The 18,457-nt window shown below is 53.7% G+C and overlaps 1 protein-coding gene across 1 annotated transcript in view; it reads right to left on the bottom strand.

The window, feature by feature from the left end:
- Positions 1-10,531: 10,531 nt before the first annotated feature.
- LOC144952852 (dynein axonemal assembly factor 1-like) overlaps positions 10,532-18,457 on the bottom strand; it is a 15,488-nt gene continuing 7,562 nt past the window's right edge. Inside the window, exons 5-11 of the mRNA XM_078883322.1 lie at positions 18,351-18,450; positions 16,438-16,559; positions 13,982-14,145; positions 13,547-13,578; positions 13,211-13,405; positions 12,436-12,507; positions 10,532-11,260 (exon numbers count right to left, since the gene is read on the bottom strand). Coding sequence (XP_078739448.1) covers positions 11,102-11,260; positions 12,436-12,507; positions 13,211-13,405; positions 13,547-13,578; positions 13,982-14,145; positions 16,438-16,559; positions 18,351-18,450 — 844 coding nt within the window. The 3' untranslated portion in view covers positions 10,532-11,101. The remainder of the gene's footprint in view (positions 11,261-12,435; positions 12,508-13,210; positions 13,406-13,546; positions 13,579-13,981; positions 14,146-16,437; positions 16,560-18,350; positions 18,451-18,457) is intronic.

The following is an 18,457-nucleotide window of genomic DNA, read 5'->3' as shown; positions in this document are numbered from 1 at the left end:
GCACAACATAGACGTAATCGTCCTGTTCAGACGCTCAACCATCCCGTCAGTCTGCGGGTGGTAGGGGGAAGTACGCACTTTCTTTGTACCCAACAGGTCGCACACCTCGCGCAACAAAACGCTCGAAAAATTCTTTCCTTGATCCGTCAGCAAGCGTTCGGGGGCGCCCTTGTCCAAAACATAGCCCTGGACGAAGGCGTCCGCCACCGTTGCAGCCGACTGGTTGGCGAGTGGCCATGCCATGGGCCATCGGGTGAAGTATTCTACGCCAACCAGCAGGAATCTATTTCCCCTTGGTGTAGCAGGAAAGGGCCCCAAGATGTCCAACGCAACTAATTCGTTTATGCGCGAAACTTGAATGGATTGCAGCGGTGGATTAGCTGCCAATGGTGGCGGTTTCCTTTTGGCGCACCCTACGCATCCCTTAAGAATATTCGCCACGTCGTTACCCATCCCCGGCCAATAATAGTCTCGCTGGATTAGGGCGAGCGTTTTGTGAAAACCCAGATGCATGAGCCGTTCATGAGCTGCCAGAACGACCCTACCCCGCATAGCAACAGGCACAACGAGTACGTGACGCCGGGACATGTTGTCCCACTTCATCAAAAGGCCCTGTCTGCACACCCAGGAACCGACCCGCGCATCCCCTACCTCGGGAGCGCCAACTTTTCGACGTAGCGTAATTAGGGAGCCGTCGGACATTTGGAGACGGCCCCACTCAATGAGGGGCAACGACAACAGCGAATCCCTCCCCGTGGGGGCGTCGACTCCCGGGGTGTCAGTGGCGGCGAGCGCAACTCCCGGGGTGCCGGCGACCGGGGGTTTGCACCGCGCCGATCCCAACAAACATGTGCAGTCCGTGCACGGCGGCAACCGCGACAAGGCGTCCGCATTTGAGTGTCGCAATCCCTTACGGTAAATCGTCGTGAATTGGTAGTCCTGAAGGACCTCCAACCATCGGGACAATTGGCCCGATGGCTGTGCCACGCGCATAGCGTATTGTAGAGCCGCATGGTCCGTACGGACCGTAAAATGACGGCCGTAAAGATACGGCCTGAATTGCTGTGTAAAAAACACAATCGCTAACAATTCACGACGAGTTACGCAATAGCGTTGTTCGGCGGGGGAAAGAACTCTACTAGCGTAGGCGACCACCCGTTCAACCCCCCCGACCACCTGTGAGAGCACCCCCCCGATACCCGTGTTGCTGGCATCTGTGTCAAGCAAAAACGGTTGTGTGAAATCGGGGTAACACAAGGGGGGAGCCTGCACCAAGGCGTCACGAAGGGAGCAGAACGCAGCCTCCTCCTCCGCCCCCCAGTGAAACCGCACACCCTTAGCCGTCAAAGCGTGCAGGGGCCTGGCTATGGTGGCAAACTGCTTGACAAAACGACGGTAATAGGAGGCGAAACCAATGAAACTGCGAACCTCCGTGACCGAGGTTGGCGTTGGCCATGAGCTGACGCAGTGCGTCTTAGCAGGGTCCGTCGAGATCCCTGAACGACTCAAGATATGGCCCAAATACCTGACCGATTCCCGAAGCAGAAAACATTTAGCCGGTTTAAATTTAAGCTTAGCGGAACGCATTCTGAGGAACACCGCTCTCAGTCGCTGGAGGTGCTCCTCAAAAGTCCGACTGAAGACGATGATATCGTCGAGATAAATCAAACAGGTATCCCATTGGAGGCCCGACAAAACCAATTCCATGAGTCTCTGGAACGTGGCGGGAGCGGAATGTAAGCCCATGGGCAAACGGTTGAATTCAAATAGGCCACCAGGTGTCCGGAAAGCGGTTTTAGGTTTAGACTCGTCATCGAGTGGCAATTGCCAAAATCCGGAAAGCAGACCGAGTGTGGAAAAAAACTGTGCTCCCGGCAAGGCATCCAGCGACTCATCCATCCTGGGGAGCGGATACGCATCCGCCATCGAGATTTTGTTTAAGCGGCGGAAATCGACACAAAACCGCAAGGACCCGTCCTGTTTTTTTACTAGGACAATAGGAGCACCCCACGGACTAGAAGAGGGCGAAATGATATCGGCCGCCAACATATCATTAACCGCCGATTGCACATGCTCCTTCTCGGCTGGGCTGAGCCGGAAGGGATTCTGACGAATAGGGGCCGCGTCCCCTGTAGCTATGTGGTGGCGCAACAGGTCAGTGCAGCCGATATCGTACTTATGTTTGCTGAACACGTCAGCAAACTCGAGTAGCAAACCCCTCAATGCCCCCAATTGCACCTTGGACAAGTTAGCAGAACCGGCACACAACGAGTCCAACCACTCAGTCCCCTCATCCCTTGGAGGATGCGACTTGACAGTGAAATCTGCTTGAGCCACGAGCCGTTCCTCAACGGGTAGCGGCGCGGCGTGAGCCAGCACCGTTCCCTGCGCAATTACGGCCGGCCGCGACCCCGTATTCAGGACCATTACGAACGGCTCACTGTCCCCTCTCACCATGGTTTGAGCAACCGCTAAGTCGAGGCCCCTTCTGGCCCTGTTAGACGGCCCCAACAGCACCCCCTGTGCCTCCGCACCCACCTCGAGTGGCTTCCTCAACCGAAGGGGTACTAACATTTGCGATCCCGGGGGCACCCGTACAGTGTGAGTTGCCAGCGCCTGCACCGTCGCACAAACCGTGCGTATTTTGGTAGGGTTCGTCAAGAACGCAACCCGCCGACCTGACGGAAGCTCAATGCAGGCCTGATCTATAAGAATTTTGATGGGCATTTTGGACAAAAAGTCCGTACCTAGCAAACAGGGAACGGCCAGCGATGATGATACAAAAATAGGGCCCGCCAATTTGATGTCACCAATGCAAATAGTCGCCCGAATCTGGCCGATGATCCCCAGGGATCCCCCATTCGCCGCATAAAATGGCACGTCTACTGGCAGAAGGGGTCTACTTTGGACGGGAAGAATGTTATAAATAAGGTCCGAGATGATGGTGGCCGACGCACCCGTGTCCACAAGCACCCGGACCTCAACCCCGTCAATAAACCCCGTTACCACGGACGACCCGGCCGACGCAGCCACGATCCTGTGGGCCAATTCGGACCACTCGACTGCTTGCGGGCCGTGTACGGACCCCCCTCGCCGAAGTGAACCCCCGGCACCCAGCCGCGAACCCCCCACCGCCAAGCGGCGACCCGAATGTGCCGTGTTTGTGGACCGAACGTGTGAGGTGCCGCGACTTGCCGGGTTTTGTTGGGATGACTTGTGGGCCTGGTCGTCGTCACGACGTGGTCCTGTGGCGCGCTGACGCGGGGCCCGGCACCCGGCTGCGACGTGACCCCGAAGGCCGCAGTTGTAGCAGACGACGAGGGACGTCGTAGGTTTCGGTTGCTCCAGCTTGCGGGATGAACGTGTGGGCGAACGACCTCCCGTTCTCCACTCCCCCGGACGCGATGCAGCGAAGGCCTGCTCCTGATCCGCAGCTGGCTGAGGTTCGGCGATCGTGGCGGCCAGTGCCGCGTTCCCCGCCCATTTGCAGACGACCCCCGGCTTGCGTTTGAGGACCTCGTACGCGTGAATGCTCGTGGCGATCGCCAGGGAGCAGATATCCATCTCGTCCGCCACATTGATGGGGACCCCCAACTCGTGGGCCAACGCCAGCAGCTGCTCCGTCACCATGGCGTCCTTCCCCTCCTTATCCATGCGGGGAAAAGCTGCGTCCGCCAAGGCGAGCAGTGCCGTGCAATAGGCGAGCGTCGTTTCTCCAGCCACCTTCCGCCGATCGTAGAACTGGTGGCGACACGTGGAGGGCGGTCCGAACACCTTCGCCATCAGGTGTAGTGCGGCCTGGAGCGTAGAGCGGGACGACCTTGCAGCAGATGTGAAGGCTGCAAGCGCGTCGTCGTCGAGCATCGCTGGCAACGCACGCAGGGCAGTGGTGTCGGACCACCCCGACATCTCCTGATGAGCGAGGAACCTTCGTTGGAAGGCTCCCCAGTCGCCCCCATCCGCCTTGAACGCCGACAGCGCGGGCAATCTTTGCTGGAGGACCCGATCGTCGTCGACGTCGGAGAGATTTTCCCGCGCTCCGCTGTAGTTGTGTAAAATGTCGGCTCGGTTGTCAGGCGCAAAATGGAGAGCTCCGGCGCGCGCTGATGACGTGGGCTGCGCTGAGCGGAGGTCTCCGGTCACGTGGTGTCCGTGTTTCCCGCCAATCGATGGCGGCCCCTCAAAAACGGCGGCAACTTCCAGACTTTTGGCGCGAAGCGCCTTTTGGCGGGATCCCTCCAACGTCGCTTTCTCCACCAACCCCGCAGCCGTTTTTCCGCTCGCCGGAACGGAGATGTCCGCCAAGACAGCGGCGGCGGCGAGTAGCAACTCCGCCAACCGGGAGTGCGCGTCTTGGAGGCTGGTGTCGGAGGCAAGCGGAGCGTCGGCCATCACCGCGAAGTGCTGCATCGGCGGCAACTCCTCGTCCTCTCCTCCCGAGGTTGGTGTCCCCGGTACGCCGTCGTCGTCCCGACCTCGCTCGTGGGTACGGGTAGTCTTCCTCGTGTCCATACTTCTTGAAGACAGGTTTACTTCTGACGCCAGTTGTAGTGTAGTAACTCGGCGGGAGACGACTTCACGGGTAACACACTCTTTATTTTACCAAACTCGTTCACAGGTGACTAACACCCACTTAGTATCTCGGGTGACAAACACCCACTTAGTATCTCGGGTGACAACCACCCACTTAGCTATTCTGGCGACTAACGCCCACTCAGCTATTCTGGCGACTAACGCCCACTGAGCTATTCGGGTGACAAACACCCTCTTAGCTACCCTGGCGACTAACGCCCTCTTAGCTACCCTGGCGACTAACGCCCACTGAGCTATTCTGGCGACTAACGCCCACTGAGCTATTCGGGTGACAAACACCCTCTTAGCTACCCTGGCGACTAACGCCCTCTTTGCTACCCTGGCGACTAACGCCCACTGAGCTATTCTGGCGACTAACGCCCACTGAGCTATTCGGGTAACAAACACCCTCTTAGCTACCCTGGCGACTAACGCCCTCTTAGCTACCCTGGCGACTAACGCCCACTGAGCTATTCGGGACACTCCCTGCCCGGGGTGTCCGTCTTGACTGTGGGTCCCCAGCCCGACCCACGTGGGCGTCGGACCCCGGGTCCCACAGTCTCGCCTCCGAGCCACACAGGGCCCCGGTCCCCACAAGGACGGCGGGACTAGGGGTCTCGGGGCACTAGGTCTTCAGCTCCGTCTTCTGGTCTTCAACTGGGTAACTCTCCCCGAGTGCTCTCGCGCGTCCCCCTTTATACCCCACCTGCGGACGTCGCTGCGAGCACCCATCTTATTCGACCAATCACTGGGCGCTGGCTACGATCCTGTTTTCCCACATCTCAGCGTGCCTCACCACCCACGCCGCGCCGCCCCGTCATCTGTCACTCCCGGCGCGCGCGTCCACACCACGCCCACAACGCGTGCCCAACCCCGCACCCCGCGCCGCCCCGTGATCCATCACTGTCACAGTCGGCGCACGTCAACACCACCACTACATCTGCATGCAGAGCTCCCCGTCTCCTCGTCTCTCCTTTCCCTCTCTGCCTCTCTCACCCCGCATCTCTCTGCGACTGCCGTGTTTGTCTCGCTGCGTGTGTGGGGGAATGGGGGAGCGGTGGCGCAGCGGTTAGCGCGCTACGCTGTGTCTGAACCTGGCGACCCGGGTTCGATTCCCGCTCACGGCCAACACCATCAGTGGCGATTATCTGAACCGGTCCTGGGCCTCCCCTAGGTCGACTCAGCCTCAAATGAGTACCTGGTGTGCAGTGTGTAAACATCGCCACTGGGGAGACAAAGGCGGCCGGGCGTGGTGCTGGCCACCCACCCCCTCGTGTGCCGTGCCGGCCTTCATAAGTGCTCACTAACAGCACTTGCCCCACCAGTCTGTTAAGGCTACATGGGGGGTCTTTGTCTTTGGTGTGGGGACACAGCGTGAGCGTTGGGACGTGACGTATACGGCAACCGGCATGGGCAATGAATGTCTCGGGTCTGACCACGGCCTTCGCTTCGCTGCTGCGCCCAGGACTCTGGGCACGAGATTCCGACCGCGTGGCATCCGTGCGCTGGAAGCGGCTTCAACGCCGCCACGCACATCCCAGAATGCACTTGAGGCATCGTCCGCGTGGCCGACGTCAGACAACGGAGAGGCGATCATATCGGTCAGTTTCCTTTTTTGTACGAAGATTTCCCTCCACAAATTTCGATGTGAAGCTTTTCGTGACTGCAGGGATTCATATTCTTGGTTCTTTCGGTAAAGTCACGGAGAAGGGAAACAATGAAATAATAAAAATATAAAACAATACAATGCTCACGACGTTTCGACTGCAACACAAGCAATCATCATCAGGTGTGAAAACCACAGCAAGAAAATTTGAAAAAAGTCGCTGTGGATTTCACACCTGATGATGATTGTTTGTGTTGCAGTCGAAACGTCGTGAGAATTTTTTTTATTTTATTATTTCCCTTCTACGTGACTTTACCGAAAGAACCAAGAAGATTTCCCTCCCCACCTTCATCTGAATGTAATCGATCTTTGGCCATGTTTCCCCTTGGTGGAATTTAGTCACCCGATTGCTTTGCGTGTGTGGCCATGAGTCGTTCTTTAGAACCTTCAGAGCTACCGTCAAGTGGAAGAATCAGGAGTGTGACCAGAACCGTTCTGATAGCTACAGGCTTCTTAGCGCCGATTGGAAGCGAATCACCAAGTGATACTCCACTGTTTCATTGTGTAGGGGTGTTAATCGGCACTCCCCCATACTAATCTCGGATCGAAGCTTTCGTGACTGCAGAAATTATCCTCATTAGTTTTTTTCGGTAAAGTCACGTACGTAGAAATAAAGTAATACATAAAATTAAAATAAATAAAATAAGATACAATTAAAATTACTAAAATAATAAATATCATTAAAATAAATACAATTTAATTAAAATAGATAAAATAATAAATTCAATAAAAATAAATAAAATAAAAATAAATTAAATCACGACGTTTCTAACGCAACACAAGCGCTCATCATCGGGTGTGAATGGGGTGAAGCGTGCTCTGTACGTGGTGTCCCCCCGTGTGTTCCCTCGCTGTGTTTCACCCCATTCCCACGTGATGATAAGCGCTTGTGTTGCGTTCGAAACGTCGTGATTTATTTTAATTAATTTTTTTGTTTTATTCATTTTTTTTTTATTTCTAACATACGTGACTTTACCGAAAAAGCCAACGAGAACTCCACCCCATACTGCTAGCTGGTAGCGCTCCCCCTTCTCGTCACCAGGGGGCGGAAACGCTCTCACGCCACTGCGAGTGACCATGGCCCACAGGGGCCAATGACAATCCCTGGGAAGCGGATCCTGGGACACATTCCTCGGGACCCCGGGAGGCGGGGACCGGGGGGTGACGTCACCTCCCAGAAAGTTCTGGAAGGGAGGCGTGGCCAGGGCGGAGCAAGCCACGGACCGGTACAGAAGCCGGACCTCTCAAGGGTCCGGCTCAGTCACCTTCAAGCCCATAGACCGAAGAGCTGGGCTGAGGTTAGGACCCTGAACCCCAAGCTCCTCCGTTTCATTGCATTGGTTTGGCCATGTTTGTTTGTTGTAGTACAGAGTTAGACTGATGGCCTTAATCTAAGTTGTCTTGTGGTTGTTGTTGGTTGTTTGACTTGCATCCCACTGAGATTTTTGCACAGCGTTGGTGTACGGTGATTTTTTTTTGCAATGTTTTGCTGTCTTTTCTTGTTTTTCTGTTTGCACTTAGTCACATATTCACTTTAAGATGTTTTTTTGTTCGTGTTTTTTGTTTGTTGCGGTTGCACCCGATTCAAGAGCCGAATGGCTCAGGGCTATACACCTAATACATGAACTTGAAGGTCCTCCTCCGTCCTTCGAAGGGCCGGAGCTGAGTGAGGCCGCTGGTCAGGACCCGAAGCCCCCGGCACGCTCTGGTCAGCGTAGCCTCCCCCCCAAGGGCCCCAGGCGGAGGGCGGAAGGTGAACGGGGTTCAACCTCGAGTTGAAGTTCTCATGACTGCAGGGATCCGTACTCTTTGGTTTTTCGGTAAAGTCCACGTGGGTAGAAAATAACAAGAGGCCATCTAGGCAAGAGAGGGGGGGAGAGGCCTCTTGTTAAAGCAGCCCCCTTTTGCCCACTTCAGCAAGGCCAAGGGCTTAAAATGACTTTTACACTTTAACATTTTATCTACAAAATTACACCTTGCCATATTTACAACATGTTACCTTATTTGTATTTTAAGATTGTATATTACGGCTAGTTTACAATTTATATTGTATACTTATTCTAAATTTGACATACTTTAGCCCCTGAGTATTAGTTAGACTTTGTAATTTTAGTCTAGTTAGACTGTATACCAGAGGTGTGGACTCGAGTCATGTGACTTGGACTCGAGTCAGACTCGAGTCATGAATTTGATGACTTGCGACTCGACTTGGACTTGCATAACAATGACTTTGTCCCACCTATGAGATGTGGACTCGAGTCATGTGACTTGGACTCGAGTCAGACTCGAGTCATGAATTTGATGACTTGCGACTCGACTTGGACTTGCATAACAATGACTTTGTCCCACCTATGAGATGTGGACTCGAGTCATGTGACTTGGACTCGAGTCAGACTCGAGTCATGAATTTGATGACTTGCGACTCGACTTGGACTTGCATAACAATGACTTTGTCCCACCTCTGCTGTATACCACATAAGTTTTAAGATTCCTACATGTTGAATGTATGCACCTTCCTGCCATAGTAAATTCCTTGTTTGTGCAAACTTTCATGGCGAATAAAACCCTGATTCTGATTCAGATTTCTTGCTGTGGTTGTCCCAGCTGATCACGGACCGCTTGTGTTGCGCCCGAAACGTGGTGATTTAATTTATTTTATATTTTCTACCTACGTGGACTTTACCGCAAGACCCAAGGAGTAGGTCAACGGGGTTCACCGGTGCTAGGGCCCGTTATCTCGCCAGGTAGCGGGTAAAGGGGCCGCTCTACCCCTTCGTGTTAGGGACACCGTACAAGAGGCAAATAAACATCGCGTTGCCTCGCAACAAGTTGTCCGTCGATGTCTACCCACTACAACTGCATGCCTACACAGGGCGATTTACTGTGAGCAGCCAATAATGTGTGTTGCGATTTTTATACCCGAAAAAGGGCCGAAAGTGCATGTGTAAAGTTGTACGTTGCATTCTATTATCACGCCTGCAGGGACCACACGTCATGCTCGTGGTAGAATACGTGGAACGAACATTGTTTTATGATGCACGAAATACTCGTCGGTTCTGTCGGTAGAGTCACGTAGAAAGTAAACTTAGAAATGTAACGCAATACAACACAGAGAGTCGGCGAACACAACAGTCAACACCCTACCTGGTTGATTAACGTTCTTCCAAAGATTGCTAAATTTGAGAGAGACAAAACACAGACACGGAGACACACATACAGACACACACGCAGAGAGAGATAACACAGAGACACACACAGAGACACACAGAGAGAGAGACACACACAACATAGACAAACAGAGAGACACACAGAGAGAGACACACACAACATAGACACACAGAGACACACAGAGAGACAACACAGAGACACACAGAGAGACACAAAGACGCACAGAGAGAGACAACACAGAGACACACACAGAGACACACAACATAGACACATAGAGAGAGACACACAACATAGACACAAACAGACACACAGAGAGACACACAGACAGACACATAGAACCAAAGAGTAATTCCTGCAGTAACGAAAGCTCCAAATCATTGTACAATGCACGCATCGTCCTTGAAACGGATGGGCCTACACCAGCGCCACAGCCTCCTTCACGGCCGTGTCTCACCGCCGCTGTTAGACCAGAGAAAGCCATAAGGCGAGAAACACGAACAGCAATGCAAATGAACCTCATGGCGTGACCCCGGGGTCCCATAAGCCCCCGGCTCTCACATGAACCGCTTTGCGACGTCATTTCCTGTCTGTTGAAGGCGAACGCCGCGGCGATGTGTTCCTCTCGACGAGCTCCACACGACGCGCTCATCAAAGTTTGGTTTCTCCTGCGCATTCGTCCTCGCCGCTGCGCTTGGACACGACGCGACGAGAGGACGACCCGTGCCAGGCGGGTCGCGGCGTTTGTGTGCGCGGTGGGACGGAGTCGCCAAAAACTTAAATTCGAATATCCAAGCGTCAATAATAGCTTGGGTTGAGCAGTTATGTCTAGGGGACCCATCTTGGTTCTTTCGGTAAAGTCACGTAGAAGGGAAATAATAAAATAATAAAAATTTAACATAATAAAATACAATTCTCACGACGTTTCGGCCACAACGCAAGCAGCCGTCCTCAGGTGAAGAACAGGTCTGTCGGAAAGACAGCGTCTGAATGTTTCATTCACCCGTCCTCAGGTGAAGAACAGGTCTGTCGGGAAGACAGCGTCTGAATGTTTCATGAATGTTTTATTCAGACGCTGTCTGTCTTCCCGAGAGACCTGTTCTTCACCTGAGGACGGCTGCTTGCGTTGTGGCCGAAACGTCGTGAGAATTGTATTTTATTATGTTTTATTTTTATTATTGTATTATTTCCCTTCTACGTGACTTTACCGAAAGAACCAAGAAACTGAATCCCTGCAGTCACGAAAGCTTTAAATCGAAATCTAAGGGACCCGTTTGGCCGTGTTGTTTGTTGGTGGCCGCTTGAAGTTTGTGGGCCCTTTGCTCAGCAACTGTGAAAACGAAACATGGGTTCCTTCTCCCTGTTTAATGTTGATATTCATGGCTGACAGACACAGACTACTGCTGCTGCTGCTGACGAGTACATCCTGAGCATCAGTCCCTGAGGCCCAGGTCTCGTTCCACACACAAACACAACACTGGCTCACACCGATGGATATCAGCTTCATGTAATACTGGTTGATCACAACTCAGTTTAAACTGGTGTCACAGTTTAATTTATAATTTAAACCCATAAAACACGTACATCATAGGTCTCACGTTAGACTGGCTCACGGCTTTCTCAGTGTGAGTCGGTCTAACACGTCTCTCAGCGTGAGTCGATCTAACACGTCTCTCAGTGTCGGCTGATTCAAGATGGTCAAAGGGAGGCGAGCAGGCCCTGGGCAGGCATGGACGAGATCTCCTCGATAAGTGGCCGCTTCACTACGCCCCGGCATGACGCACCACGCTCCCCAGCGACGCCAGGTGCCCTACCGGCCTCGATGGCTGCTGGGCTTTGCCAGGGGAACAGCACCTCCTGTGGGAAGGCAGCGGCAAGCAGGGTTAAGTGGTGAAAATCACCCTCGGCACAAAGCGGAGCGTACCGGCTGACGTGTTTTCTTGGCAAACGGAAGAAGTTGAACCCTTCATAAATACAGTGAGGGAAAAAAGTATTTGATCCAATGCTCATTTTGTACGTTTGCCCACTGATAAAGAAATGATCAATCTATAATTTTAATGGTAGGTTTATTTCAACAGTGAGAGACAAAATAACAACAAAAAAATCCAGAAAAACGCATGTCAAAAATGTTATAAATTGATTTGCATTTTAATGAGGGAAATAAGTATTTGATCCCCTCTCAATCAGAAAGATTTCTGGCTCCCAGGTGTCTTTTATGAGATTAGGAGCACACTCTTAAAGGGAGTGCTCCTAATCTCAGCTTGTTACCTGTATAAAAGACACCTGTTCACAGAAGCAATCAATCAATCAGATTAAACCTACCATTAAAACTATAGACTGATCATTTCTTTGTCAGTGGGCAAACGTACAAAATCAGCAGGGGATCAAATACTTTTTTCCCTCACTGCATAATTCTGCTTTGGACTTTGCCAGAGAGAGCTGGCTGACTGGATGTGACGCCAGCCTCACGACCTGGAAGAGGATTGCAAGGCACGATGTTTCCAAGGGTCTCTCTTGAATCTACGACCACCGGCGTGCTTGCTCTAGGAGCACCGCTGTTGTCCCAGGGACAGAGGTCGCAAACAGGTTTTGATTCCTTACCCGTACCCGGCCGCACCAGGATCGCAAACGGGTACCCGTACCCGTACCCGGCCGTACCCGTACCCTACCCGTACCCGGCCGGGTACGGGTAGAGTACGGGTATCGGGTACCCGATTGCGACCTCTGGGATGACGCCATGTTGCAGGCGCGGGTGGGTTGATTCTAGGAACTTGAATTGTGAGAAGAGACAAGACGTTGGGAAATGAGTGACAAACGGTGACTCACCAGTGACTCACGACCTACCCGTACCCGTACCCGGCCGCACCAGGGTCGCAAACGGGTACCCGTACCCGGCCGGGTACGGGTAGCCGGGTATCGGGTAGGGTACGGGTATCGGGTACCCGGTTGCGACCTCTGGCGTACATACACACACACAACGAGGCTGAGAATGTGGGAGCAGAGAAGTGAAGGAGCGAGCGGTCGTGGCTCACCCCGGGGTGGTGAGAGGCCGGGTCCCACAGCTCCTCACCACAGACCGGCGCCTCCTCCAGGTCGGGCAAGTCCTGTGGGCACAACAAAGGGCAAAGATCACCCGTGTAGCCTTTAACAGACTGTTGGGGCAAGTACTGTTGGCGAGTAGCACCTACGAAGGCCGCCACGGCACACGAGGGGGTGGGTGGCCGGCACCACGCCCGGCCATGTTTGTCTCCGCCAGTGGCGATGTTTACACATTTAAAGCTTTCGTGACTGCAGGGATTCATCTTCTTGGTTCTTTCGGTAAAGTCACGTAGAAGGGAAGTAATAAAATAATAAAAATAAAACATAATAAAATAATTCTCACGACGTTTCGGCTACAACGCAAGCAGCCGTCTTCAGGTGAAGACGGCTGCTTGCTTACTTCCCTTCTACGTGACTTTACCGAAAGAACCAAGAAGATGTTTACACACCGCGCAAGGAACTCAATTGAGGCTGAGTCGACCTAGGGGAAGACCAGGACCGGTTCAGAAAATCCTCACCGGTGTTGGCCGTGAGCGGGAATCGAACTCGGGCCACCGGGTTCGTAGCGCAGCGCAGCGCTAGTAACTACACCACAACAACAAGCGCCTTTCACCACTAAGTGGTGGTGACGTCACCACGGTGCTTCTCTCACCTCACTCACCTCACTCACCTCACTCATCTCACCTCACTCATCTCACCTCACTCATCTCACTCACCTCACCCTCATCACTCTCACCTCACTACCTCACTCACACTCTTCTCACTCACGTCAAGGCTGATGTTTCTGCTGGTGTCGTCCCGCGCTGCCACCTCCTCCACCTCGTGCACGAGGCTGCTGCTCCTGCTGCTGCTCCTGCTGCCGCCCAGCCTCACCGCACCTCCCGGCCCAGCCCCGTCGGGACGGCGGTCCGACTGTGGCTCACCAACCTCACCACCCTCACCACCATCACCACCATCAACACCCTCACCACCCTCACCACCCTCACCACCATCACCACCCTCACCACCATCAACACCCTCATGACCCTCACCGCCCTCACCACCCTCACCACCATCACCACCCTCACCACCCTCACCACCCTCACCACCGCCCTCACCGCAGGCGCCGCCACCGCCGGTCTGCTTGCCACTGGCCCCTGGAGGGTGAAAGGAGGGCAGTGACGTCAGCCTCACCACCCACGCCGAACCGGCACAGACCATGCTGGGCTCGCTGGTGAGCTGTGTGTTGTGGAAGCTGGGAGTGTGGTGGTGGTGGTGGTGATGGTGGTGGCGGTGGTGGTGGTGGTGGTGATGGTGATGGTGGCGGTGTTGTTGAAGCTGGGAGTGTGGTGGTGGTGGTGGACTTGCTGATCATCTGCGTGTTGTGAAAGCCGGGGAGTGTGGTGGTAGTGGTGGTGGTGTTGTTGAAGCTGGGAGTGTGGTGGTGGTGGTGGTGGTCTTGTTGAAGCTGGGAGTGTGGTGGTGGTGGTGATGAGCTGAGTGTTGTTGAAGCTGGGAGTGTGGTGGTGGTGGTGTTGTTGTTGAAGTGAGGTTCGCCACCTGTGGTGGAGCTGTCACCGTCTGCACGGACTCTCCGCTCCGAGCGCCGCTGCCCCAGCGCCGCGGTGGCCTCGTGCAGGCGCCGCCGCTCCCGCGTCTCCCACGCGGCGCGCTCCGCACGCTCCGCCGCCCGGCCCCCCCGTGCCCACGCCTCGGCACACGCCCTGAGACGGTGGCGGGGGGGGGGAGGTGATGGGCATCGTTCAATAACGAAGACCAAGGCCCCCCGCGTGGCCTTGACGAACTGTTGCTGTCACCGCGAGAAGCGGCGCTCATGAAGGCTGGAACGAGGGGGGTGACACCGCTGGTGCCGGGCATCGGCAAGTCCAGCCACCCACTCACTCACTCATCCCACCCACTCACTCACACACTTACCCACTCATTCACCCACCCACTCACTCACTCACCCACCCAATCACTCACTCACCCACCAACCCACTAACTCACACACTTACCCACTCACTCACCCACTCACTCACACACTTACCCACTCATTCACCCACCCACTCACTCATCCCACCTACTCACTCACACACTTACCCACTCACTCACACACCCACTCACTCACACACTTGTCTCGGGTGTGGACCAATCAACTTCAAGGACAGTGCATATCATTATCATCATCAGAGTTGTTTAGTTTTGTTTGCATTTTGACTGCTTGTGTTGTGATTATTGCAAACATGATGCCTTGTATAAAGGTGTCACTTTTTGTACCAGTTGAAAGGGTAATAACCTACTACTATATTTTTCCACTGGTAAAGGAGATGCCTCAGAGTGGTTTTCATGATGTTTGACTGCTTGTGTTTTAAGCCTCGAGGGGAAGGGTGTTAAGTCTGGCACCGTCCAAATGGAGTTTTCTTTTTCCAGGAGGCGTCACGGATGAGTCGTTGTTGGCTCTAGATTTGAAGCTTTCGTGACTGCAAGGATTCATACTCTTTGTGTTTATTCGGTGAAGTCACCATGACCACACATCAGCATTCATCTTGCGCATTTCTAATTTGCCCCCCCCGGCAGCATAGCAAAAGGCTGCTTAATCTTAGCTTCCTTATCTACTTACGCCCCCTGCATCACAAAGCTTCAGTTTTAACTCCGTGCGTTGGCTCCCAGCACCCTCCCCGTTCCTTACATCATTGCCTCCCAGCCCACACCCCGCCCACACACTCACCATGACCCCCCCTCCCTCTATCCCCCGCGACTATATAACTCCTCGCCACAGCCATCTCTTAGACATTCTAGATTTGAAGTTTTCGTGACTGCAAGGATTCATATTCTTAGGTTTTTTTCGGTAAAGTCACGTAGGTAAAAAAATTAAATTAATAAAAGTAAAAATTATTTAATTTTTATTTTACTTTTATTAATTTAAATTTTTTACCTACGTGACTTTACCAAAAAAAACTAAGAATATCTCTTAGACACCCTTAAGCGGTTGTGCTTTCGCTGCGTCGTCCTCACCTGAAGAAGGACGCTTGTGGTTGTTGTTTGACTTGCATCCCACTGAGATGTTTGCACACAGCGTTGGTGTACGGTGCTATTTCTGCAATATTTTGCTGTCTTTTCTTGGATTTTCTGTTTGCACATAGTCACTTTAAGATGTTTTTTGTTCATGTTTTTGTTTTTTTGTTTGTTGCGGTTGCACCCGATTCAAGAGCCGAATGGCTAACAGGGCTATACCTAATAAATTAAACTTGAAACTAAAATGAAACTTGAATCTTGTGTTGCGCCCGAAACGTCGTGATTCAATTTAGTTTTTATTTTTCGATTTAAAGCTTTCGTGACTGCAGAAGACAGAGTCTGTCTTCCCGACAGACCTGTTCTCCACCTGAGGACGGCTGCTTGCGTTGTGGCTGAAACGTCGTGAGAATTATTTTATGATGTTTTATTTTTATTATTTTATTATTTCCATTCTAAGTGACGTTACCGAAAGAACCAAGAAGTTAGTTGTTTTCACTTAATTGATTTGATTTTTTTACCTACGTGACTTCACCGAAAAAAAAAAACAAAGAGTATGGATCGTTGATAATTGGTTTTTTACCCTTCTATCTGGCAACAAAACTGACACCTTTTTTACAAGGAGTCATGTTTACATAGACCACGATACCTGCAGTCATAATGCAAACAAAAAACATAATTCTGAAAATGTATGCCCTGTCCTTGAAGTTGATTGGTCCACACCCGAGACAGCTTTCCTTAGAGCCTAGTCTCACATGGGTTGGACCAGATGACGCCAAAAGGTATTGTGGTCTATGTAAACATGACTCCTTGTAAAAAAGGTGTCAGTTTTGTTGCCAGATAGAAGGGTAAAAAAACAATTATCATATTTTTTACTGGCAAATGAGGTTCCAATAGAGTATGGATCGTTGTTGGCTCTTGTTGTTGTTGTTGCTGTTGTTGTTGTTGTGTTGATCCTGCGCGTGTGGCCGTTGGGCACGTGTGGCGGACGTCAGGGGCCTCACCTGTCCTTGGGGAACACGGGGCGGTCGTCCAGGAAGGTGAGGTGGGGCAGGCGCACGGTGAGCGTGCGGCGGTAGTCGGGGATGTCCCGCACCACCGCGTTCCCCGTCAGGGTCAGCACGCGCTGCGGGCACAACCACGGGGGGTAACCGCGGGGGGTAACCACGGGGGGTAACCGCGGGGTAACCGCGGGGTAACCGCGAGGTAACCGCGGGGCAAGCACAGGCGATAGCACAAGGCCGTGAGCTACCACATTCCAATGTCCACCCCCCATGCACCCACGTCTCCGTGTCCACGCATCTCCATGTCCTGTGCCCACCGCATCTCTGTTGCCCATTTTGTCCCCGTGTCTCCGTGTGTCCGTGTCCCAGTGTCTGTGTCCCCATCTCTCCACGTCCCCGTGTCCCCGTGACTTGTCCCCGTGTCTCTGTGTGTCCGTGTCCCAGTGTCCGTGTCCCCGTATCTCCACGTCCCCGTGTCCGTGTGAGCTGTCCCCGTGTCTCTGTGTCTGTGTCCCAGTGTCTGTGTCCCAATATCTCCACGTCCCCGTGTCCCCGTGACTTGTCCCCGTGTCTCTGTGTGTCCGTGTCCCAGTGTCCGTGTCCCCGTATCTCCACGTCCCCGTGTCCGTGTGAGCTGTCCCCGTGTCTCTGTGTCTGTGTCCCAGTGTCTGTGTCCCAATATCTCCACGTCCCCGTGACCCCGTGACTTGTCCCCGTGTCTCTGTGTGTCCGTGTCCCAGTGTCTGCCTCCCCCTATCTCCGTGTCATGGTATCCCCGTGTCTCTATGATTTGCCCCCGTGTCTCTGTGTCTCAATGTCCTAGTGTCTGCTTCCCCGTATCTCCAAGTTCCCCTCTCCCCGTATGTCCCCATGTCTCTGTGTTTCTGTGTCCCCACGTCTCCGTGTCCCTGGGTCTCTGTGTCTGTGTCGTGCCCCCGTGTCTCTGTGTCCCAGCGTTTCTTTATCCCCGTGTCTCCGTGTGTCTCTGTGTGTCCATGTGTCCCAGTGTCCCTGTGTCCCCATGTGTCCCCACGTCTCTGTGTCCCTGTGTCTCTGTGTCCCGGCGTTTCTTTATCCCCGTGTCTCTGTGTCTCTGTGTGAACCCGTGTGTCCCTGTGTCCCTGTGTCCCCGTGTCCCCATGTGTCCCGACGTCTCTGTGTCCCCACGTCTCTGTGTCCCCACGTCTCCGTGTCCCTGGGTCTCTGTGTCTGTGTCGAGCCCCCGTGTCTCTGTGTCCCAGCGTTTCTTTATCCCCGTGTCTCTGTGCCTCCGTGTGTCTCTGTGTGTCCATGTGTCCCTGGGTCTCTGTGTTCCCGTGTCCCCATGTGTCCCGACGTCTCCGTGTCCCTGTGTCTCTGTGTCTTTGTCGAGCCCCCGTGTTTCTGTGTCCCAGCGTTTCTTTATCCCCGTGTCTCTGTGCCTCCGTGTGTCTCTGTGTGTCCCCACGTCCCTGTGTCCCTGTGTCCCCGTGTCCCCATGTGTCCCCACGTCTCTGTGTCCCAGTGTCTCTGTGTCTGTGTTGAGCCCCGTGTCTCTGTGTCCCAGCATTTCTTTATCCCCACGTTTCTGTGTCATCGTGTTTCCCCGTGTCCCAGTGTCCCGTGTCCCCATGCGTCCCCACGTCTCCGTGTCCCCATGTGTCCCAGTGTCCCCGTGTCCCCATGCGTCTCCACGTCTCCGTGTCCCTGTGTCTCTGTGTCCCCACGTCTCTGTGTCCCCGTGCGTCCCCACGTCTCCGTGTCCCCATGTGTCCCAGTGTCCCCGTGTCCCCATGCGTCCCCACGTCTCCGTGTCCCCATGCGTCCCCACGTCTCCGTGTCCCTGTGTCTCTGTGTCCCCACGTCTCTGTGTCCCCGTGCGTCCCCACGTCTCTGTGTCCCCGCGTGTCCCCGCTCCTCTGTCCGTGTCTCACCAGGCTAGGCATGGCTGCGAGGATGTCGACGAGCTCCGGGTCGCGGATGAGGTTGTGGGAGAGGTCGAGGACACTGAGGCGGGGGCACGAGGCCAGGGCCCTGATGG

Source organism: Lampetra fluviatilis, chromosome 70 (genome assembly GCF_964198595.1).
Source record: "Lampetra fluviatilis chromosome 70, kcLamFluv1.1, whole genome shotgun sequence".
In the NCBI taxonomy this organism is placed as follows: Eukaryota; Metazoa; Chordata; class Hyperoartia; order Petromyzontiformes; family Petromyzontidae; genus Lampetra; species Lampetra fluviatilis.
This window is presented reverse-complemented; position numbering and strand designations above follow the sequence as displayed.